The sequence below is a fragment of the Vidua chalybeata genome, chromosome Z, assembly GCF_026979565.1.
Source record: "Vidua chalybeata isolate OUT-0048 chromosome Z, bVidCha1 merged haplotype, whole genome shotgun sequence".
NCBI lineage: Eukaryota > Metazoa > Chordata > Aves > Passeriformes > Viduidae > Vidua > Vidua chalybeata.
In genome coordinates, this window is record NC_071570.1 from 63,304,482 (window position 1) to 63,323,495 (window position 19,014).

The following is a 19,014-nucleotide window of genomic DNA, read 5'->3' on the forward strand; positions in this document are numbered from 1 at the left end:
TAAATGGCAAAACACTTTCATGTTTAAAAGACTGTGACCCATTCCCTCCTACTTCTGATTTCTCTCGTATCTTCTGCATAGCCTGTTATTCTTTTTTTCCTTTCCATATTCTGAAACCTTTATATGTATATATGCAGAGCTGCATTAAGGTCCTTTCACAGCCTGAATTATTGTTTTCTCACAACCAGTACATTTTTACTGATTTTATTTTGCTTTCTATTTAGGAAAAGGAAAATGCAGTTGGTTAGTGGTGCTTGTGGGAGGTTGCTCTTATTATTGGGGATGGTTTGCAACAGTAAACTGCTGCTATTTATCTGTATGAAAAGAAACACACATTCCATCACTAGAAATTGATCTCATTCCATACCTATTTTTTCCCATTTTTAATTTTCATTACTATGTGGCATATTAAACCAAGGAATGACTATTTTTAAAGGTGCAGCCTTTTAGTGATATGGCAAAACAAAGACCTCACTTTAATTTGCGAAATATCTAATCCAGTTAAAAGGGGCCATGTACTCACTTGGTATATATAAGTTTATACTGGTGTGTTTCCTGGCTTCCAAATTCATCATCTGGTACATGAGATAAAATACAAATATTTCATTCTAGAAACCTACAGTTCAGTTGTTGGTTTTTTTCCTTTCTCCTTTTCTTGGCTTGCCCTGTCTTTTTAAAAGCCGGAGTAACAGACATAATTATGTTGCATTATTTCAGACCTGAATATGACCTTTTGGGGATTCCTGATATCAGCTGAATAGTTTGCTCAGCAGAATATATCATCCAAGTAAATAGAAATGTAAATATATTTTTTAATAGAGTGTTTTCGTTGCTGGAGTGTTTGCTCACAAAAATTTGTGGGATAGGTCTATAATTGATCTTTGCATAAAAAAGGGAAGTGAAACCTTTAACATGATAGAAAATAAAAGTGTATTCCACATTCACAATGATTTTAATTTTAACCTAAATGGACTAGTCTCTCAATTTGCAAAGGAACTCTGACCCTGAATTGTTTTCTCCATGGAAGGTTCTGATGTACTGCCCTTTAGATTATGTTAGCCCTGGAACCAGCAAAATGTCTCCCAAAAGTCACATTGTTCCACACAGTATGTCAACATACTCACTAAACCCACAGGAGAACCCACTAAATTCATGTGGGTGGAAAAGCCAAAGAGAAATTATTTCATTGTTTGTAATACAATTCAAGGTCTAATACCTCAACTCTAAATTACTACATTCTGAAGAAAAAAGAGTAAATGGAAGAGTAACATAGTAAAAGCTGATGTAAGCTATTAGATGTGGAATTTTTTTCTGTCTTCCTAGTTGTGTTGTCTTCCTGCAACTGTCTGGAGCGGGCCACATACTGGGGATGCATTTGGTGCTCTCCTACCTTCTCTCCCATGGCAAAGGCAAGGTTGTTTATTTAATACCATGCTCCCCAGACCCAGCTCAATCCCCTAGAATGGTAGGACTAGTAATCATCTGGCCTGCATGTTTACATCAGATTCTTTAATTCAGGCCACCGAAGATCAGAGGCAGCTCTACCATGGTGCTGCACTGAGGTAAATATGTTGAGGATGCTGAGGACTCAGTGTAAGAAGCTTATATTGATGAACAGCCAGAGAAGATGTAAGTCAAAACCCAAATCTCAGCCACAACCTCGCTCATGGTGCAAATCATTCAAACTATTCAAATAACCCCTGCAGGCTGGACAAGCTACTTGGATCATGCCTGTCATGCTGCATGACAGGCTACCTTTGCAAAATGAGTTTGAAAACAAATGAGGTGGAGGTCCTTGTAGTTTGGTAAGAAAAAATAACCCTGTATAAAATCAAAGAGTATATAAAAAACCTAAAAAAGTGGGATAAAAGATTCCCAGATACATTTGTCTAGAGTAGCTGGTGAAAGACTTGGAAAGATGCTTTGATTTTGCCCTCAAGTATGAAAGAAAAATTATTTTCTCTGTTTATTTGTATATATTATGTATATCTTTGGAATACACAATGGAAGAGAAGAAGGGATCTGCTTAAGATAAACTGGAGAGGGATCATTTTTTCTTGACACAGGGATGTTTTCTGTACAGAAATGAGAGCCAGAATACTCACTGAGAGTAAATTTCAAGGAACAGAGACAGGTTTTCATTTTAACCATTCTCGTATTAATCCTACAGAATTGTGTAGACAATGATAGCATCCCTTACACTTTATCAGTTTTCAGAAAGATTTAGATAATGAAAAAATAATTGTGACAGATTGTGAAATACAGAAAGGTGTTGGTTGTTTGGTTGCTTTCTTTTTTCCCTTTTAAAATGATCCATGTATATTAAAATGTTATCAGGGTGTGAAATGCACTGCAGTCTCTAACCAGAACAACCTTAGCACAGTGATGCACTGCTAGAGCTAAATATGTTTTCATCCTGCCTTTCTGAATCCTATGTTTTTTCTTAAGGACCTTTAGCATGCAACAAGAATTTCCAATATAGACAGTTCAGTTGGAAATCTGGACTCAGCTGACATCTGCCCCTTGAATGAAATCATCGAAATAAATGAGTGATATTCTAAGCAAAAATCAACCATTCAGGTTGCATTAGTTTTTAAACAATTAAAATTATTTTTATGTAAACTGTATGAATCTACAGTATCTGAATAAGAAACTTCAGAAAATATCAATAAATGTAGTCACTAAAGGTTGTAACTTCAATAAATACTGTGGCAACTTCATTATATTTTGACTTGAAGATTACTTCTATGTGGAAGCCTGGAGGAAAAAGGCTCAGGACATCCCCAGCTTCACACCACTTTCCCAGAAGTTACATGATACAGCATCTACCACAGTGAAGGAGTCCCGGCAGGTCTATCCAAGAGGAGCTGTACAGCCACCAGCTGTGTTCCCTGAGGTCCCATCACCAAGTGCAGCAGGAATCCTCTGTCTTTGGAGCAGCCATTAATGTCCAAGCCAGTACAGTTCTGAGTGAGATGTATTTTTCAGTCTGAAATGTCCCTAAGACAGATGTATTTTTACTACTGTAAGGAAAGACAAATGATATGAAAGATTGAGAGAAAGAAGTTTCACAGGACAGGAATGTTCATTTATGCAGAACTGCATCAGATGTCTGCTAAAAAGAAAAAAAATTGGCAAGAAGTCACCATGTGAGAAAGAGATAATCAATGATAGACCAGACTACAGATGTGGTCTTTTCATGGCACTGATGTAGACGTAGTCTTAAATTGAAAAAAACCTAAACTTACTTCTGTGGATTAAATGCTAGGAAATGCAAGTAGGAGATCAACTTTCTATTAATATTCTTATTTTTATGTCTCTCTGATATTTTTTGAAGTGAAGAAAGACTATTTCTTTTGATATATTATTTCTCCAACAAATAGGCAATTAATTGAAATAGTGAATACTTTTTCTGAAAGTATTAATTAATGTATTTTAGTTTCTAATACACGCTCATATTATTATTATTTAGTTTCTAATACAAGATTGTCATTCTTGGATGTGTTTTGATTCAAATGAAAACATAGGAACCAGGAGAATATGTTTACTTGACTCAAAAATACAGCAAGTAATCTGGTCTTTTGCTCCATTCAGCATATATCCCTGTCAGATACATTTCATGTGTTCTGAAAGACTCCTAGTGTTGTAGATCCCTCAACTTTATAATAGATTCTTCTACTGTTCCATTATAAAATTTGAAAGTCCCCTTTTTTTCCAGTGGCACAGTTTTATTTTGTAACATAAACATCCAACTGTTCGTTATATGTTGACATAATGGGAATGACAAATAGTCTATATATGCTCTCTTTTAAATTTTTTAAAATAAAAAATTTGTGACAGTACTAGGTTGCATTTGAAGTTGGATAGGAAGGAAAATACTGTTTAAAATTATTGCAGTGGTCCTCTCAACATCCCTAAATAAAGGCATTTTTGTTCCAAATAGCTTTTGGATTTTTAGGAGCTTTTTTGGAATAGACAATTATTTCCCTCATGCTATGGATGAGACTACCAAGAAAAAAGTAATTTGTGAAGGTTGTGGAAATGGCAAGTGTAGGACCAGAATGTAGCCCTACAGCCCATATTTGGTCTCTCAGAAAACAGTGCAGATCTATACAGAGAAAGGAGAGAAAGGAGGGAGGATAGACTTATTTTCACACCACACATATGGGTAGTCACATACTATATTATTTTCTATTTCCTCCAACTTATATTGATTTCTCTGGAGGGAACAAATAGCCACAAAGCTGGTCTAAAACCTAATCTACAATGCACCCAGTAGTTTAGATAAGGAACTCCCAGTACCTTAATCTCTTCCACATCTTTTATCTTTTTAATATTTTTAATTTATTTTCTCAAATATATTTTTAATCTTTATTCAGGTAAGATAGCTAAGAAACACCTACATTGTATTGACATGTTCTATTACTTGAACGAAAATGAATTTCAGTTTGTGGAACCAATGGGTTTGGTCAATATGCTTTTAAAATGACAAAAATGTAATTTCAAGCAATCTGCAAGATCTTGCTATACTCTTTCTAAATTTTGTAGTAGTCTTCAGAGAAACAGAAGAGATTATGAGACCTGTTTCAACTTACCCCTCCAGAACTTCCCAGCTGGCAGAGAATTTCTTGAGTTCAGGCACTGCCCATTAGACAGCTGGAAACTGTTTTTGCACCCAGTACAGTCCTTGTAACTGTACCCAACACAGGTTACACAGCTCCTGTGGCAAGGCTCACATTCTCTAGAGATGCCATCAGCAAAGAAGCCATCTCCACACTCACTCACACAGGTGCCATCTGCAACAGAAAAAGAGCCTGGAAGCACATTGACCCCTGTCCATCCCTTTGTCTCCAACAGAAATGATTTAAGAAAAAAATAATATGTAAAAACATACAAAAAATTTTGCAACTCTAAACCCTCGAATTTTTTAGCATGAAATCTAAATTCAGTTCAGTTGCATTTGAGAAAATTCACAAACTTCAAACTGATCTGCATTTAAATTTACATCTAACTTGACTTTAATCAATATACTAAACATTAGTACATAGAAATCTAGTGGAAGTCCATGCCTGGGTAGAAGTTTTATTGTTAGGTTGAGTTCTAACAATTATACTGTCTCAATAAAAAATTAAAGACTAGATGCCCCTTAGATTTTTAGATATATGCAAATTTTAGACATATGCAAATTTATGGGATCTCTAGTTTCTGTTGAATATGAGGGTTTAAAGTGGATTCAGATTAAGGTTTCTCATACCTCATCAAAACCTCTGTAAATTGTAGCACTTATGACTTTTTGAGTTTTGTCTAATTTCAATTAAAAAAAAATCACAGACCCACAGCTTACCCTGGCTGTGACCACAGAGTTTTCCATGAGCATGGTGCCACTACTGGGCACTTTCAACAGCCAGGGCAAGAAAATACTATAACCTCAGGAATTCCTGTGATTCATTTTTGGCACCATGTCTGAACCAGACCTGCTTGATTTATGGCTTCTTTAAAAAGCTAAGGGGTTCCTACTCTCGTGTAAATCTGGTGTGGAATTTAGTGGTTTTAACTGAGCTTTCTTCAGAGTGTTTAAAAGTCAAAGTAAAGCTGGACTTGCAAATAGTGGGGGAACATTTAAACATCTTTCTATAATTAAAAAACCCTCATTTCACAAAGTCTGAATCAAATACAAATTTTTTTTATGTGCCCAAAAGAGATGAAATTTAAGTATAAAGACCCTTTTAACCAAATTACAATACTGGGTAACATACCCACCTTACATTAATGCAAATGCCTGATTCTGCAAAGAGCTAGGTCCCCTCAGCCTCCACTGGGAGGCAATAGAACGGATTTATGAATTTGAGAGTTTGGATCGAGAGTATTTTTCTAAAGAAATAGTCAGAAATATTTTTGTGTATTATGCAATTATTTGCATTATTTGCATATTATGCATATTTGCTTACCTGAGAGATAAAAGCCTTCCTCACACGAGTCACACCCATCCTCGTCACAGCTATCACAGTTGCTAGGACACTCTCTACAGTGCCAAGAACTTTCATCTCTGTAGGTATTTTCTGGACAGTACTTATAGCAATGCTGCTTATACCTGTAAGATAAAGTAGAACATCATTAGTAAGTTTCTTTTGAAGTTCAAACTCAAACTTTTGAGTTTATTTTCTGTGTGTTTCTAGGAATGGTAATGATAAAGCATGATTAGCATAATGAACAGAAATTATTCCTATAATGAGGATTCAAAGTGTATTTGTGGTTATGTTGTCTATTCAGCTAGCAAAGTCTTGTTTCCTAATCTCAGGATTCTTAAGTATGATTAATTTTATTTTATTTTTCAAAGGTAGGCAGAAACCTGAATACATGCTTCATTAAAAATTAAATTATGATTATAAAGAGCTGATTGCTTGTAAAAACATATAATCCAGTGCCTTTGTTTATAGAGTCAACATAATCAATATTTTCTTTTCCAGTTTTTACCGAGATCTATAAATGCTCTCTTTGAAAATGTTCTTTTCTCTCTGTTTTTAACTAATTTTTTATTCCTTTGCCTAAACTCCATGTAAGTCTTATGAACTTCACGTACCAGAACTAGACACAATATACTAAAAGCAAATTTGTTCCAAATCCATATTCACTGTTTAACTTTTTGACACTTTTTGTTCCATATTCCTCTCTTCTGATATGCGAAGGTCTCACCAGTCCATAACTTTTAATAGGCCTCAATACTGAATAACTAGCTATTTTTCTGACATTTCCCAAGTTTTCCCATTTTCTGTTTCTCAGACAAGCAATTTAAAGCATGAGACAACATACTCAGCAGAGATCTATGTAGTAAAGTACATATTTTTGCTTCAGAAAAATGTGTACCCATGAAGAGTTATATATATATATACACAGCTATACTTACATGTAATGGTTTTGAATGCATGTTATACAGATTCTTGGATCATCTGAAATTAAAGATATAAAATTATGTAAATAATTTTCAGAGTAAAAACCAGAATGCCAGAAAGAACTTATGCTACACCAATTTTATGTTAATATTTCTTACACTAAAATAATTACAATTGTAAAAAGAACATAGTTGTCTCTGAATCTCTGTTCACATTTATTTTGAGATGGAATCTTCTACACTCAGCTCCTGGACTATATTTTCATGGCAACCTGTGGCTTTTTAGTACTCAGCATAATCCAGGTATATGCAAGGAGCTAAGTCCTTCAGAAGTGATGATCTGAAAAGCAGAACTTTCACAGGGGCTCAGGTTGGGTCAAATGAACTGTTAAAAAGAGACTGCAACTTACCTGAAAGAATAATTTCATCCCATTTCTTTATTGAAAAGATAAGTTAAAAACTTTTGACACCTCTAAAAGCATACTTTTCAGACATCTAAGTAATCAGCTTAAATTTCAAAATCCTGAGATAGACAAGACCGTTTCTATATTTGGAGAGGGGGTAATGGTGGAAGAGGCGATGGTAGTGCAAGTCTTTTGGGTAAACTTTCCCACCAGAAAACGAATTTTTATATAAAAAAAAATGTGTTGAATGAACAGGAAGGTGTTATGCAACTTTTAAAACTCTTGAAATTATGGATTTTACTCCAAAAATGAAGAATATTTTTTATAACATTCCTTCTATAATCTTTTACTCACTATTTCTTTCACCTTTAACCAAATATCCCAGAAGCAGCAGAATGGAAGGAATCGAAACAACCTGGGTGAACGTATTTATAAAGAGAAATACAGAATCATAGAATATACTGAGTTAGAAGGGACCCAGAAGGATCATTGAGTCCAACTCCTGGCTCTGCAAAGCACCATCCCCAGGAGTCATACCATGTGCCCGAGAGTGTTGTGCAAGCACTTCCTGAACTCTGCCAGGCTTGTTGCTGTGATCACTTTCCTGGGGAGCCTGCTCCAGTGCCCAACCACACTCTGGGTGAAGAAACTTTTCCTGGTATCAAACCTTCCCTGACACAATTTCAGGCCATTCCCTTGGGCTGTCACTGGTTACTGGTCACAACAGAGAAGAGGTCAATGTCTGACCCTTCTCATGAAGAAGCTGTAGACTAGCCAGGTCTCCTCTCAATCTCCTCACCTTTAGCCCGAATAAAACAAGTGACGTCAGCTGCTCCTCATAAAGCCTCCCCTCCAGATCCTTCACCATCCTTGTGGCCCTCCTTTGGATGCTCTCTAATAGCTTAATGTCTTTTTTATATTGTGGTGCCCAAACTGCACACAGTCCTCAAGGGGGGCTGCACCAATGCAAAATTATCCCTTGTAGAACTTGACATGGTTGGTCATTCCCCAGTCGTCTAATTTGTTGAGGACTCTTTGCAGGGCCTCCCTTTGATGAATTCAACAGCTCCTCCCAGTTTTGTATCACCTACAAGCTTGTTTAGGATCCCTTCCAGTCCTGCATCCAGGTGCTTTATGACAATGTTGAAGAGCATAGGGCCAAGAATGGAGCCCTGCGGAGCCCCACTGGTGACAGGTCACCAGTCGGATGTCACCCCATTCACTATCACCCTTTATGCCTGACCTGTGAGTCAATTGTTCACCCACCCCATGATGTGTTTATCCAGCTGTGTGCTGGAAGTTTTGTCCGGAAGAATACTATGAGAGACTATGCTCTTCATTTCTGGGATAATTGAAGAGAGCACTACCTTCTCTCCTGAATCAAGGAATCATGGAATCAATTAGTTTGGAAAAGACCTCTGAGATCAGCAAGTCCAACTTTTGACCAAACACCCTGTCAACACTAGATGCCATGTCCAGTCTTTCCACAAACACTTCCAGGGACAGTGACTCTATCACCTCCCTGGGTAGTCCATTAGGTCTAACTGCCGTTTCTGTGATGAAATTCTTCCTAATATCCAATCTAAACCTCCCCATGTGTAGACAAAAACCACATCTTCTCATCCTGCTGCTAGCTGGCTGAGAGAAGAGGTCAAGCTACACCTGGCTACAAGCCCCTTTCATGCAGCTGTAGAGAGTTCAGAAGTTCCCCCTGAGCATCCTTTTCTCCAGGCTAAACAATTCCAAATCTCTCAGCTGCATTGTGGCCAAAGCATAGGATCTGGCACTCAAGCTCTCCAGTGTCCTGAAATTTCTTTTCATTAATCTTGAGCTTCTTGTTGAAATATCACTGATACCCCTGTGAAAGCAATAGTAAGCAGTATTTCAAAGGCTCTGTTAAGCCCCTTCATTTTTTTTTTTTGTGAGGTCCCTGATTTCAGCCCCAAGGAGGCAGAAAACTTCCCTGAAAAGAAGATCTGCTCTGCAGATGGTTTAGATTATATTTGTTTTAATGTATATTTTCTTCAGTAATTCCAGCAGAAAGATTCAGCAGTTAATATTTCTTGACTGTTTTGATTCATGAAGCTTCTGTACTGCAAATTGTTGAAGAAGTAGAAATGCATGCTTTGTTTATATATGTAATTTTAGAAGTATGTTTGGTCAGTGGTTTCTGAGCTAGGTGAATTTTTGGTCTGATTTGTTCTGATCTGAGTAGTTTTCTTCCATGCTCTTATTACTGTGGAGAACTTTAAACTAAAATCTGTACTTGCAGAACTCAAGGTTCAGTCTCATATCTTAAGCTTTTCCAGTGGTTTTTCCCAAGCCTGGATTTTACACAGGCAGTAGTTTTTTCTTTCTCAGAAAAAGAAAAAAATTCAAAGAAAGAAAGTTTTTTCAATATGTGCACCTTGTATCTTCAATGTGCTCTTTTACCTACACTCTAGGAAAGACAACATACTCCAATGTAATGTTCTGCCTATGCTGAAATGTCAGGACTGAAAATCAGAGAACAGTTTCAAAACTTGCTGGGCATTTGTTTCTGCACAGATTGCATATTATCACTGCAGAAGCTTGTAGAAAAAAGTCTTACTATCTGAAAATCTAAAACCCCCTCTGCAAGACTAAACTCTTGTGGAAAATTTACTCTGAGATGAAGAACTCTCCTTATGATACTCTCCTTTTGTTTTGAAAGCCAAGATCTATTAATCATCAGGGATGGATTGAAGAAAGAAGTTTTCCTTTCTCTTTCTTAGGTTGCTATGGGAACCAGAGCAGTTTTCACTCTTTTATCATGTAATCATAAATCTGTATCTAAGCCTGCTGTTGACACTGCTGCTCTTTCAGCTGCCTCACACTTCCTTAAATCTTCTCCAAATACTTTTCTTCTGACTCACACAGCCTGATAAACTCTATGTTCCTCCCTTCCACTTTGTATAATGGATCTTGTTGATCATTTGTGTATTATTTATTCTCACTTTCAGCCTTTATAGCTTTATATTTTTCATATAGACTTTGTAACCCCAACCAAATTAAATAGGTTCTGGATGACCTTGAGAGTGACTCGGGATTTATCTTGCTAGATTAGACACTTGGGTCTAAATGCCTCTTTGGCAGACCTTTATTCTCAGGGACATGGCTCCTTGGGTTTTCTCATTCATTTCTTTTGTAAGGTATCTTTGAAAGAGAAAAGTGTTATCACTTTGCTGAACATTTTTCATTCTGCACCCTACTGAGGACTACTTTACTCTCAGTGTTAGCCTTTGAAAACAGTCCTAGTGCAAAGGTTGCAAAGCCATGTCATGGTGTTCACTGAAGAAATTTGGATGCATCAAAAGTTGGTATATATTGTATTTTGCTGCATGGAGATGAGGTATTCTGTATAAGAACTGTTCATAACATAAGATGTTTTACTTTCACAGATTGGGTGAGGTGAGTGGAAGAGAACCCAGAAGTAATTAAGAACTGGCTCAGGAACACGTAGCTCCTTGGGAGCACACTGTTAGGAAGATTGCCACTCCAAATTGAGAGGATGCCTGACTTACACATCACTTCTGAGAGTGTAATCCTGCACTGATTCCTATGAGTTATCTGCGTGAGCTCCTTGTGCTGCAAATATTTAGCTCCTCAGTGAACTAGGTGTGTCTATTTACTTAGCATTATTAGTTACTGGTGTGGCAATTTCTGCTGTGAAATGTATATATGCAAGCCAATAGATATGGCATATCAGAGAAGTTTGTCACTTATTACCTTCAAAGGTAGCCAAATTTGGTGTCCGTTCATTATGTAAGTGCAAAAGGGCATATGTAAATTGTATGATTAGAGAGAGAGCTAAAGTTATTTGAGAAAACACTTCAGTCCACATGTTGTATTTTAAACATAAGAAATAGGAGCAAAGATTTTTATGTTCTTGCATTTTATTGAAAATTCTCTGAAATTCTCTTTGAATAATTACTATAAGTAGCTCAGAATCTACATTTTACCTTATTTTTTCTCTTGTTCTGAGTGTTGACTTATAGCCACAGGCTTTCTAAAAAGGAAATTTTGACTTTGAAGAAGGTGTCTGACATTCATTATGGTTTTAAAAGTCTGGAGAAAATATGAATGCTATCCTGCAGTTGTCTAAATATGTGAGTAAGTGAACTCACATTGAGAGGTGGAAGGTAAATGCTGCAATGGCATAAAGAAAATCCTCTTCCTTAATATTTTTTGCAGCAGAACTTTGTCTTTCAAAAGCTGCTTTTGTTGAGGAAACTGGATTTAATTTTGTAGACTTCATGATGTTTACTAGCACCCAGCAGAAAAAAAGACATTAAAATTTAATCAAAACCTGATGGTCAAAGGTAATGAAGAGCTGCAGTTCCCATCTTTCTGCATCAGAGGGAGCAATCATTCATTACTGCTCTGAAAAGTAGACTCAGCTTCTCCAAAATGCGGTTATAAGAGCTGAGGTACCAAAGGTAGAAGGTATCATAAAGATAATCTTGGTTGTGTGGACTTGTGATGTATCCAGCACACTTTCTTAGGCACTTTGTCTGTCCAATATTGTGCTTGTGTTTGCTTGCACTAAAAGAGGGATATATTTGAAGTTTTTAAGAATTTAAACATCAATACTGAGGTCACCCTTAAGGCTTGGCTTGTGCCTGTGTGAGAGTCTGCCTTTCAGGTTTCATGGGAAGCTGTGCACAAGGATGACAATTAAGCTCATGTAGCATCGAGCAGAACCAAGGGCACCCCAGAGCATGGGGGCAGGACAAAGAGGGGAGGTGAACCCTAATGTGCACAGCCATTGTTTGGACACTGTATACACAAAGCTGCAGATTTTCTGGGGATTAATGCTTTCTAAGGCAAAGTCCCTATCTACATATCCCAGGACTTTTCAGTGTCTGCAGACAGAATGGTACCTGTGAGCATTAAAGATTCTTTACATCCTTAAAATATGAGTGGCTACTGAATTAATGAAGTGAAACAGAAAGAAAATAATTAACTGAATTTTAAAAAAAGCATAATTTGTATGTTAACTACATAGACTTACCTGTCATTGATTAAGTCTCTCTCTCAGAGTTCCTGTCTTTGCTCTTAGACTTTCAGTGTTGATACAGTGAAGATATATTGTCACCCTGGTGCCTTAAAACAAAACCCACTCCAAACTTGGAGGAAACCAAACAGATTTGACTACATTCTTTGAGGATTCCAGGAGGTTTTACAAACAAACACTATCTACTTTAGTATCCTCATACCTGGTGAAGAATAACCTGCAATGTTACTTACTGTATGGGTTTTACTTTCTTCTCTGAAATGCCTGATATGGGATGCAAAGTATATGAAACCATTACAAAAGTATGATACCTCTGTCTTAATCTGGAAGTAGTGTCATTATTGATCAAAAAGAGAGACTGCCCATGCAGATTTGCTCTATTCTGCTGGCATATGGCATCATGCCCTATTAATTTTCCTGTCTGTGCAAAGGAGGAAAACATTGCCAGAGACTGCAGATGGTGGTTTGATCTATTACTTGGTGCCTTGTGAAAATGATTTTTTTTGAGCAAAACTCTTTCAACCTAGTAGGAAAACAGGCAGTTCAGTTATCTTAATATGATTATATATTCCTCCTAAAAACTAGACTTCTGTCTACAAGAAAAGAGAAAAAATATCATAATATTTGTAATTTGTAGACAGTAAGAGAATAATTTGCATTTTGCTGGTTTAGAATGTTTAGAATTTAATTTGAATAAAACTTCTGTAAGTGACCCTGTGCTCAGTATAAACTGAAGAAGTTTATTTTTACTTCTTAGAGTTTATATTGAAGGATCTTAAAGCACTTCAAGAGGAGCAGGTGCTGAATGATTTTCTGTGAGAGAATGGTCTTCAGTCAGCTGAGGATCCATAAATATGCACAAAATATATTTGCAGTTGTACATATGAACAACTACTTTTCATTATGTCAACTATGTAAATTTTTATTCCAATTGCTATGATTACTACATTCCTTTTTTCCCCACTGCAGTTTTACCTGAAATTTCCATAGCATTGAACTTTTTCTACACCTTCTCAACAGTTCCTAGAATAAATTATTCAATTGTGTTAACGGGAAGATAGGACAAAGCGACTGCAAGATCCTCCAGCATCCACTTAATTATAAAAGGGAGTCTGTAGAAAGACTATGAAGATGTGAAACTAAATGTAGCACATTCCTTATTTTCTCACCTTGAAATTCTAGTATTTTAAGTTATATTTATGGCAATGTAATTTCTCTAGAGCTTGCAAAATAATAAACTTCTTGTTGGAGAAAAGCCTGACATTTTTGCTTTTCAGGGTTTTTTTTACAAAAGTTTCTAATTACATCAGATTTCTGATTAGACATGAGAAAGCCATTACTGTACTTACCTATGAATGAAGTTGTTGATATGCCTGAAAACTCATTGAATGTAAAGAGTAAAAATACAAGCAAATATTTGCCATACAAAGTAGATAGATATAGGTATCTACCATAGCTACCTGACTTATTTAAGTTGAAGCTTACAGGTTCTGATTTATTTCAAGAACATATTATAGTTTGCAAAATCTGCTTAGGACTGTGCTTTTAGGCCACTACTGTTCTTTTTTTCCAAGTAGAACAGCAAACCAATCTCTGACTCTCAGTAATATGTGCATCATAAGCACCAAAGGCTTTCCTTAATAGAATGCCTGTAAATAAACTCTGGCATCTTAATACTTCTGACTTTACACAGCAGTGAAAATTAATTCAGTCCTTGTTTTACCTGCATCCATTCTATTGATTGCTGAAGCTCTTAAAAGCTCTCTTTTAAATCAGACCTTTGAGTGCAAGAAGTTGAAAGTATGTAATGAATGTTATGGATGATTAAGATTTAGGAGATCAGTGATCCTCCTAGGAAAAAGGCAAATGACTACAGCCCCTTTTTCTGTATGCCAGTTGACCATGAACAGCCTTTCAGTCTCCTTATGCACACCTATTAAGTTCATAACAAAGAAAATCTTCCTCTGAGTCACTTGAAATTATTACATTTTTTAAGAAGTTGCTATTCATATATATTAAATATCTACCTAATTCAAAACAACGACTGCTACTACACAGTTTCAGAAGAAAAACAAATAATTTAAAGTCACAATCACTGTAAAAAACACAGAAAATATTAGTATGGGGAAGTAACATCTGCTAGCACCAATAAAGATAGGTATTGAAACATAAACTCTCCCTTAACTTCTCCTTCCCTCAGCCAAGCAGGCAGCTGCCATGAATCTGGATAACACACCATACAAAAGGAGACCACAGTGTAGTTGTACTCATGTTAAAACCATCTCTTCATTCAACAGTATTGACAGGGGCAGTTGTCGTCACAGAGCAAATCCTTGGGTCTGGCTGAATTTACGGAATGGCTGGTCACCAGCATCACAGGAAATTTTTTATGGTATCACATACTAGATCAGACAGCTGGCAGAAAGAAGGAATTATGGGATGAAAATCCTTATGGTAAGTTAGGTATGCCAGTTAGTCTAGCCAGAGAAAGAGCTGGACAGGCAGTTGTGGCTTAGAATTGCAGACAATGGCATGCCAATACTGTGCTAAGTTTTGCAGAACTGGTAACTCAAATCCAGAAGATGTCCCAACCATGGATGGCAGCTCTGAATGTGAGGGATATATTTTTTATGGAAAGGGCATATTTTTACATCCAAGGTTTTGACTTCTGGAACAGGACAAAGCAGAATCTGTTCTTGCCTGGAGGAGAGTGCCACACCCCTTTAACAGACTCCCACGGGACTCTAAGCATTCACCCATGATTGCATACACTGCACTTGCTGACTTCTTACAAACATGGCACTTTCTCTGGATATCTGGGTAGGAGGAGAACCCCCTGAAACTGTAGGGCAGCTGCAACAGCCACATGGCAAGCACTTTGTGAATCTCAAACCCCTCTTTTATTCTATTTATACTGCTGGTTGCGTTTTCAACTCAGTGTATTTCCTTTCTTTTCTGTTTCACAGGAACATGAACTGCCCATGGACATATTAGCCTGCACCAACTTTGAAATGTAGACAAAGAATTTTTTAGGACAGCAGCATTGTTATTGCAATAACTTGCTCTTGAATTAAATTTAAAGACTATCCTTATGTCTATGTCCTTGAAGAAAAAGGACAGGGTGGTGATCTGTTTTGAGGTGTAGAAAATTCTGGGTCTGATAATAGTTTAATAGCTTTAGAAAGTCAGTAAATCTTTCAGCCTGAGTGTGGCATTCAAACAGGAAAAAATAAAAGTTCTGCAAATTTTAATAGCTAAATTATTAGAAAACTATTCTTATTTATGCTGAATATAAATTTTAGAAATTTATGCAAAAAAATGTAGTATAGAATATAATTTACTTGGTGAGAAGCCACCTGCACCAATGACAAGTTGCTCCAGCAGCATGCACTTAAGCTAATGACAAGAGTGAGGGGAACTATAACAATAAGGTTGATTAAGGGATTATTTACCCTGTCTACAGTTCTGGCATCCATCTGAACACGGTATGCAGTCTTCAGAGTCAGGATCTCCCACTTCACCTGTGTTTTGCAAATCATCAATTTTGAGTTAATTCTAGATAATGCGACATTTGGAAGCACTCAGAAAAGTTCCTGGATATAAACTCTATTCAAATCAAAAAAGGAGAAAGACTCATGGAAACTTGTTTTCTCATTTGTTTTTGCATAACCCACTCAATTTGAGGAAAACACCCTTACTTTACAATAATATGATTCTAGAAAACGATCAGAGCTAGAACTTGAGGACCTCAGGGTCAGGTGCGGTGACTGTGTATTTCAAAACATTTTTTAACATGCTTGCAGATTTCTGTAAGAATTCCCATAGAGTATTTGTTATGTCCTACTGAAGGATGTTTACCTTCTCTACAACTATGCTTCTGACACACATTTTGAGTAAGGTAGTAGCCTCTGAAACATCTTTTGCAGTGGCTGGAGTTCAGGCACACCTCACAGTGACCAGGGCAAGGCACACAGGTATGCTCCAAGTGGTAGTGACCTGGAGGACAGTTGTCTCTGCACTCCCCATGATACAGGAAACGTTCCACCCCTCTTCTGTCTGTTTGGCAAACAAATGGGAAAAAGTTGTCAGCTACAAAGGGCATTTGTGATATAAGAAGGAGTTTTATGAAGTTGTAGTGCTGCAGTAGAGACACTTACGAACTGCTAGATCTTACAGTTTTACACCAAATGAGATATATAAAAGTTTCAGGACCTCAAACTTTTCACATTCCTAGGGATTTATGGCATGTAAAAATGTCAAGATAGAGAAATATTACTCTTGACATCCATCAATCTAATTAAAAATAAATCAAGATTTTTCTCTTGCAGAGGACAAACAAGTATTTGTAATGCATTGTACATGCAAATGTACAATTATTATTTGTAAAGCAAAGTGGCCCACTTCACCTTTGGAAAGAGTCAATATGTGACCCTAGAAGATTATACTGTAATCCTCAGATTAGTGGAATCATCTAGATTTGAATTTAAATAGCAGATATGCAGCTACTATCTATTAAAGCACAAGCATTCTCTAATGTATGAGAACTGGGAGATCCCCTGCTCCAAATCCTGCTGAGTCAAAACTATGAAAACACATATAACTTAATGTGCTATGTGCTGCAGCATGGAGAGATTTCTAATAAATTACCCTACAGTAGAAATTACACATATAACTTGCTAAGTGTATTTCGCTGCCTTAACTGCAGAGCAAGAATTTGCTTACCAGAATTTATTTTTGAGAATACAGAGAAAGCAGCTATAATAGGCAATAATGCTGCAACATAGCACAAGTTGAATTTTATTTGTTTTAATTTTCATGAACAAATCTTTAATTTTCCTGCTTCCTTAGGGTGTGAGTCTCATCAGCATTTTAATTTCTTGATTCACAGAAATACAGAAATATATTTGTTGTCCTCCATAAGGGAGAGACTTGTAAACAATTTTACAAACTTGGTCTCACATTAGACCTGAAGTACTATTTGAAAACTTCATCTACTGAGTCACATTTCCCAAAGTGAGAAAGTCAATCTCATCACCAGTACGACTAATTAATGCAGTCATATTAGTGTTTGCTTGTAGTTTAGACATTCATTACTAAGTCTGTGCCATTGTTGATTAGAACTGAAATAGAAGTAGCAATTGAAATGAAAAGGCTGTGAATCCATTGTGAACTCTCAGAACACAGCTCATAAAAAATTACTCTCTATTATAAATTACATCTTAAACACTCATTTCCAAGGTGGTTCAGACCAGTAGCACATACTTGCAGGTAATGGCCTCAGGTTTTTCCTAATCAGGTATTAGAGAGACAATAGGGAATAATTTTTAAAGCAGAATTTCAAAAGGAGAATAGTGGCTTTTTGGAATTTCCACAAAATTAGCTACATTAGCCTTCCTCTCAACCTAAGATCTATAAAAATGTGTGTTCTCTTTGCAAACCCTGTTTGTTCAGCTGTAAGGACACAACAATCTCCAGTGGAACCCACCACACTTATTTCTTAGCCTTTGCCAGAGAGATGGTTAGGAAAGCAGCCTGGCTCCCTGCCTGCTTGAGGAGACTGCTCCATTACAGTGTAGCACATCCTGTGCAGTGGGTGGGGGAAGCATGTATAAAGCTTTCTTTTCCAGAAGCAGGGTATGTAGGTTTTCTGTCCCTTTTTTTTTTCCTTCCCTTGTTTCTGTTAACATAGCTCCTATTGAAAAAGCACCAAGGGAAATGCATTAAGTTGAAAGGACAATACAGAACTGTGTTTTCTTGTACTTCAAAAAAAAATTGAGTTCCAATTCCTTTCAGAGTCACCAGAAGATTATGATGCAAATTGGTAGTAAAAGCACTACTCATTTTATTGGATGTAACAACTGGCCTTTGAGAGCTGAGGGAAAAGGGAATCTGAAGGCCAAGGGAGGGGAAAAAGCTGGCAAAAGGAAATCTTACTTACCTGTTCCACAAATGGTGCATTTGTTAGGTTCACTTCCACTGCAGTCCAGGCAGGTGTGATGGCACAAGTGACAGTGCTGTTTGAATTCAAACTTTCCTCTGGGGCATTGTGTAACACAGCGGCCATCATCAAAGACTCTTTTAAAGAAGACAGAGGCATAATTACAAATTTAGCTACTGTTTGCTCTTTAGATCTAAAGGAAACTAAAAAGAAACTCAATAAATTCTTCTCTCACTCTATTTACAAGTCCTTGAGCTTCAAGACTTTGCTTTCTTGATCTTATTCATAGCATGTACTATATGAAAATTGTTTTGAACATGAATCTTAGACTTCAAAGGTGATTTTTCTCTGAAATATTTTTTCTGAGAAAAATCACTTTTTGTTCCTTTAGCTAGATATCCTTATATCACAGTCTGTGACAGTAGTCTCATATGTCTGCTAAAAGGAAAGCAATACTTGGCCTTTGTGAAGGAATAACCCATCTGTTTTACTTTTAAGACTGCTTTTAAAAAGTACCATGGCTTCACTAATATGACCTTCTACATTAAGTCAAATATCTATCTGAATATTGGCCTTCAGGAGCTGTGCTTTTAGATTTACATGTTGTTGTGACTTAGGATTGGTATTTAGCAATTTAGTTTTCCCATTGAAATGCTCCAAATCATGGTCCTTCCTCCCCCTCCTCTGCTGGGGATGGAGAGGAGAATTGGACGGACAAAAGGTAAAGATCACAGGTTGAGATAAGAAC

The 19,014-nt window shown here is 36.7% G+C and overlaps 1 protein-coding gene across 1 annotated transcript in view; it reads right to left on the bottom strand.

Annotated features, from left to right (window-relative positions):
• The window catches only part of PCSK5 (proprotein convertase subtilisin/kexin type 5), a 225,697-nt gene that overhangs the window by 18,537 nt on the left and 188,146 nt on the right, over positions 1-19,014 (bottom strand). Inside the window, exons 22-27 of the mRNA XM_053931696.1 lie at positions 18,267-18,403; positions 16,187-16,384; positions 15,781-15,849; positions 6,905-6,947; positions 5,949-6,091; positions 4,596-4,796 (exon numbers count right to left, since the gene is read on the bottom strand). Of these exons, the coding sequence (XP_053787671.1) occupies positions 4,596-4,796; positions 5,949-6,091; positions 6,905-6,947; positions 15,781-15,849; positions 16,187-16,384; positions 18,267-18,403 (791 nt within the window). The remainder of the gene's footprint in view (positions 1-4,595; positions 4,797-5,948; positions 6,092-6,904; positions 6,948-15,780; positions 15,850-16,186; positions 16,385-18,266; positions 18,404-19,014) is intronic.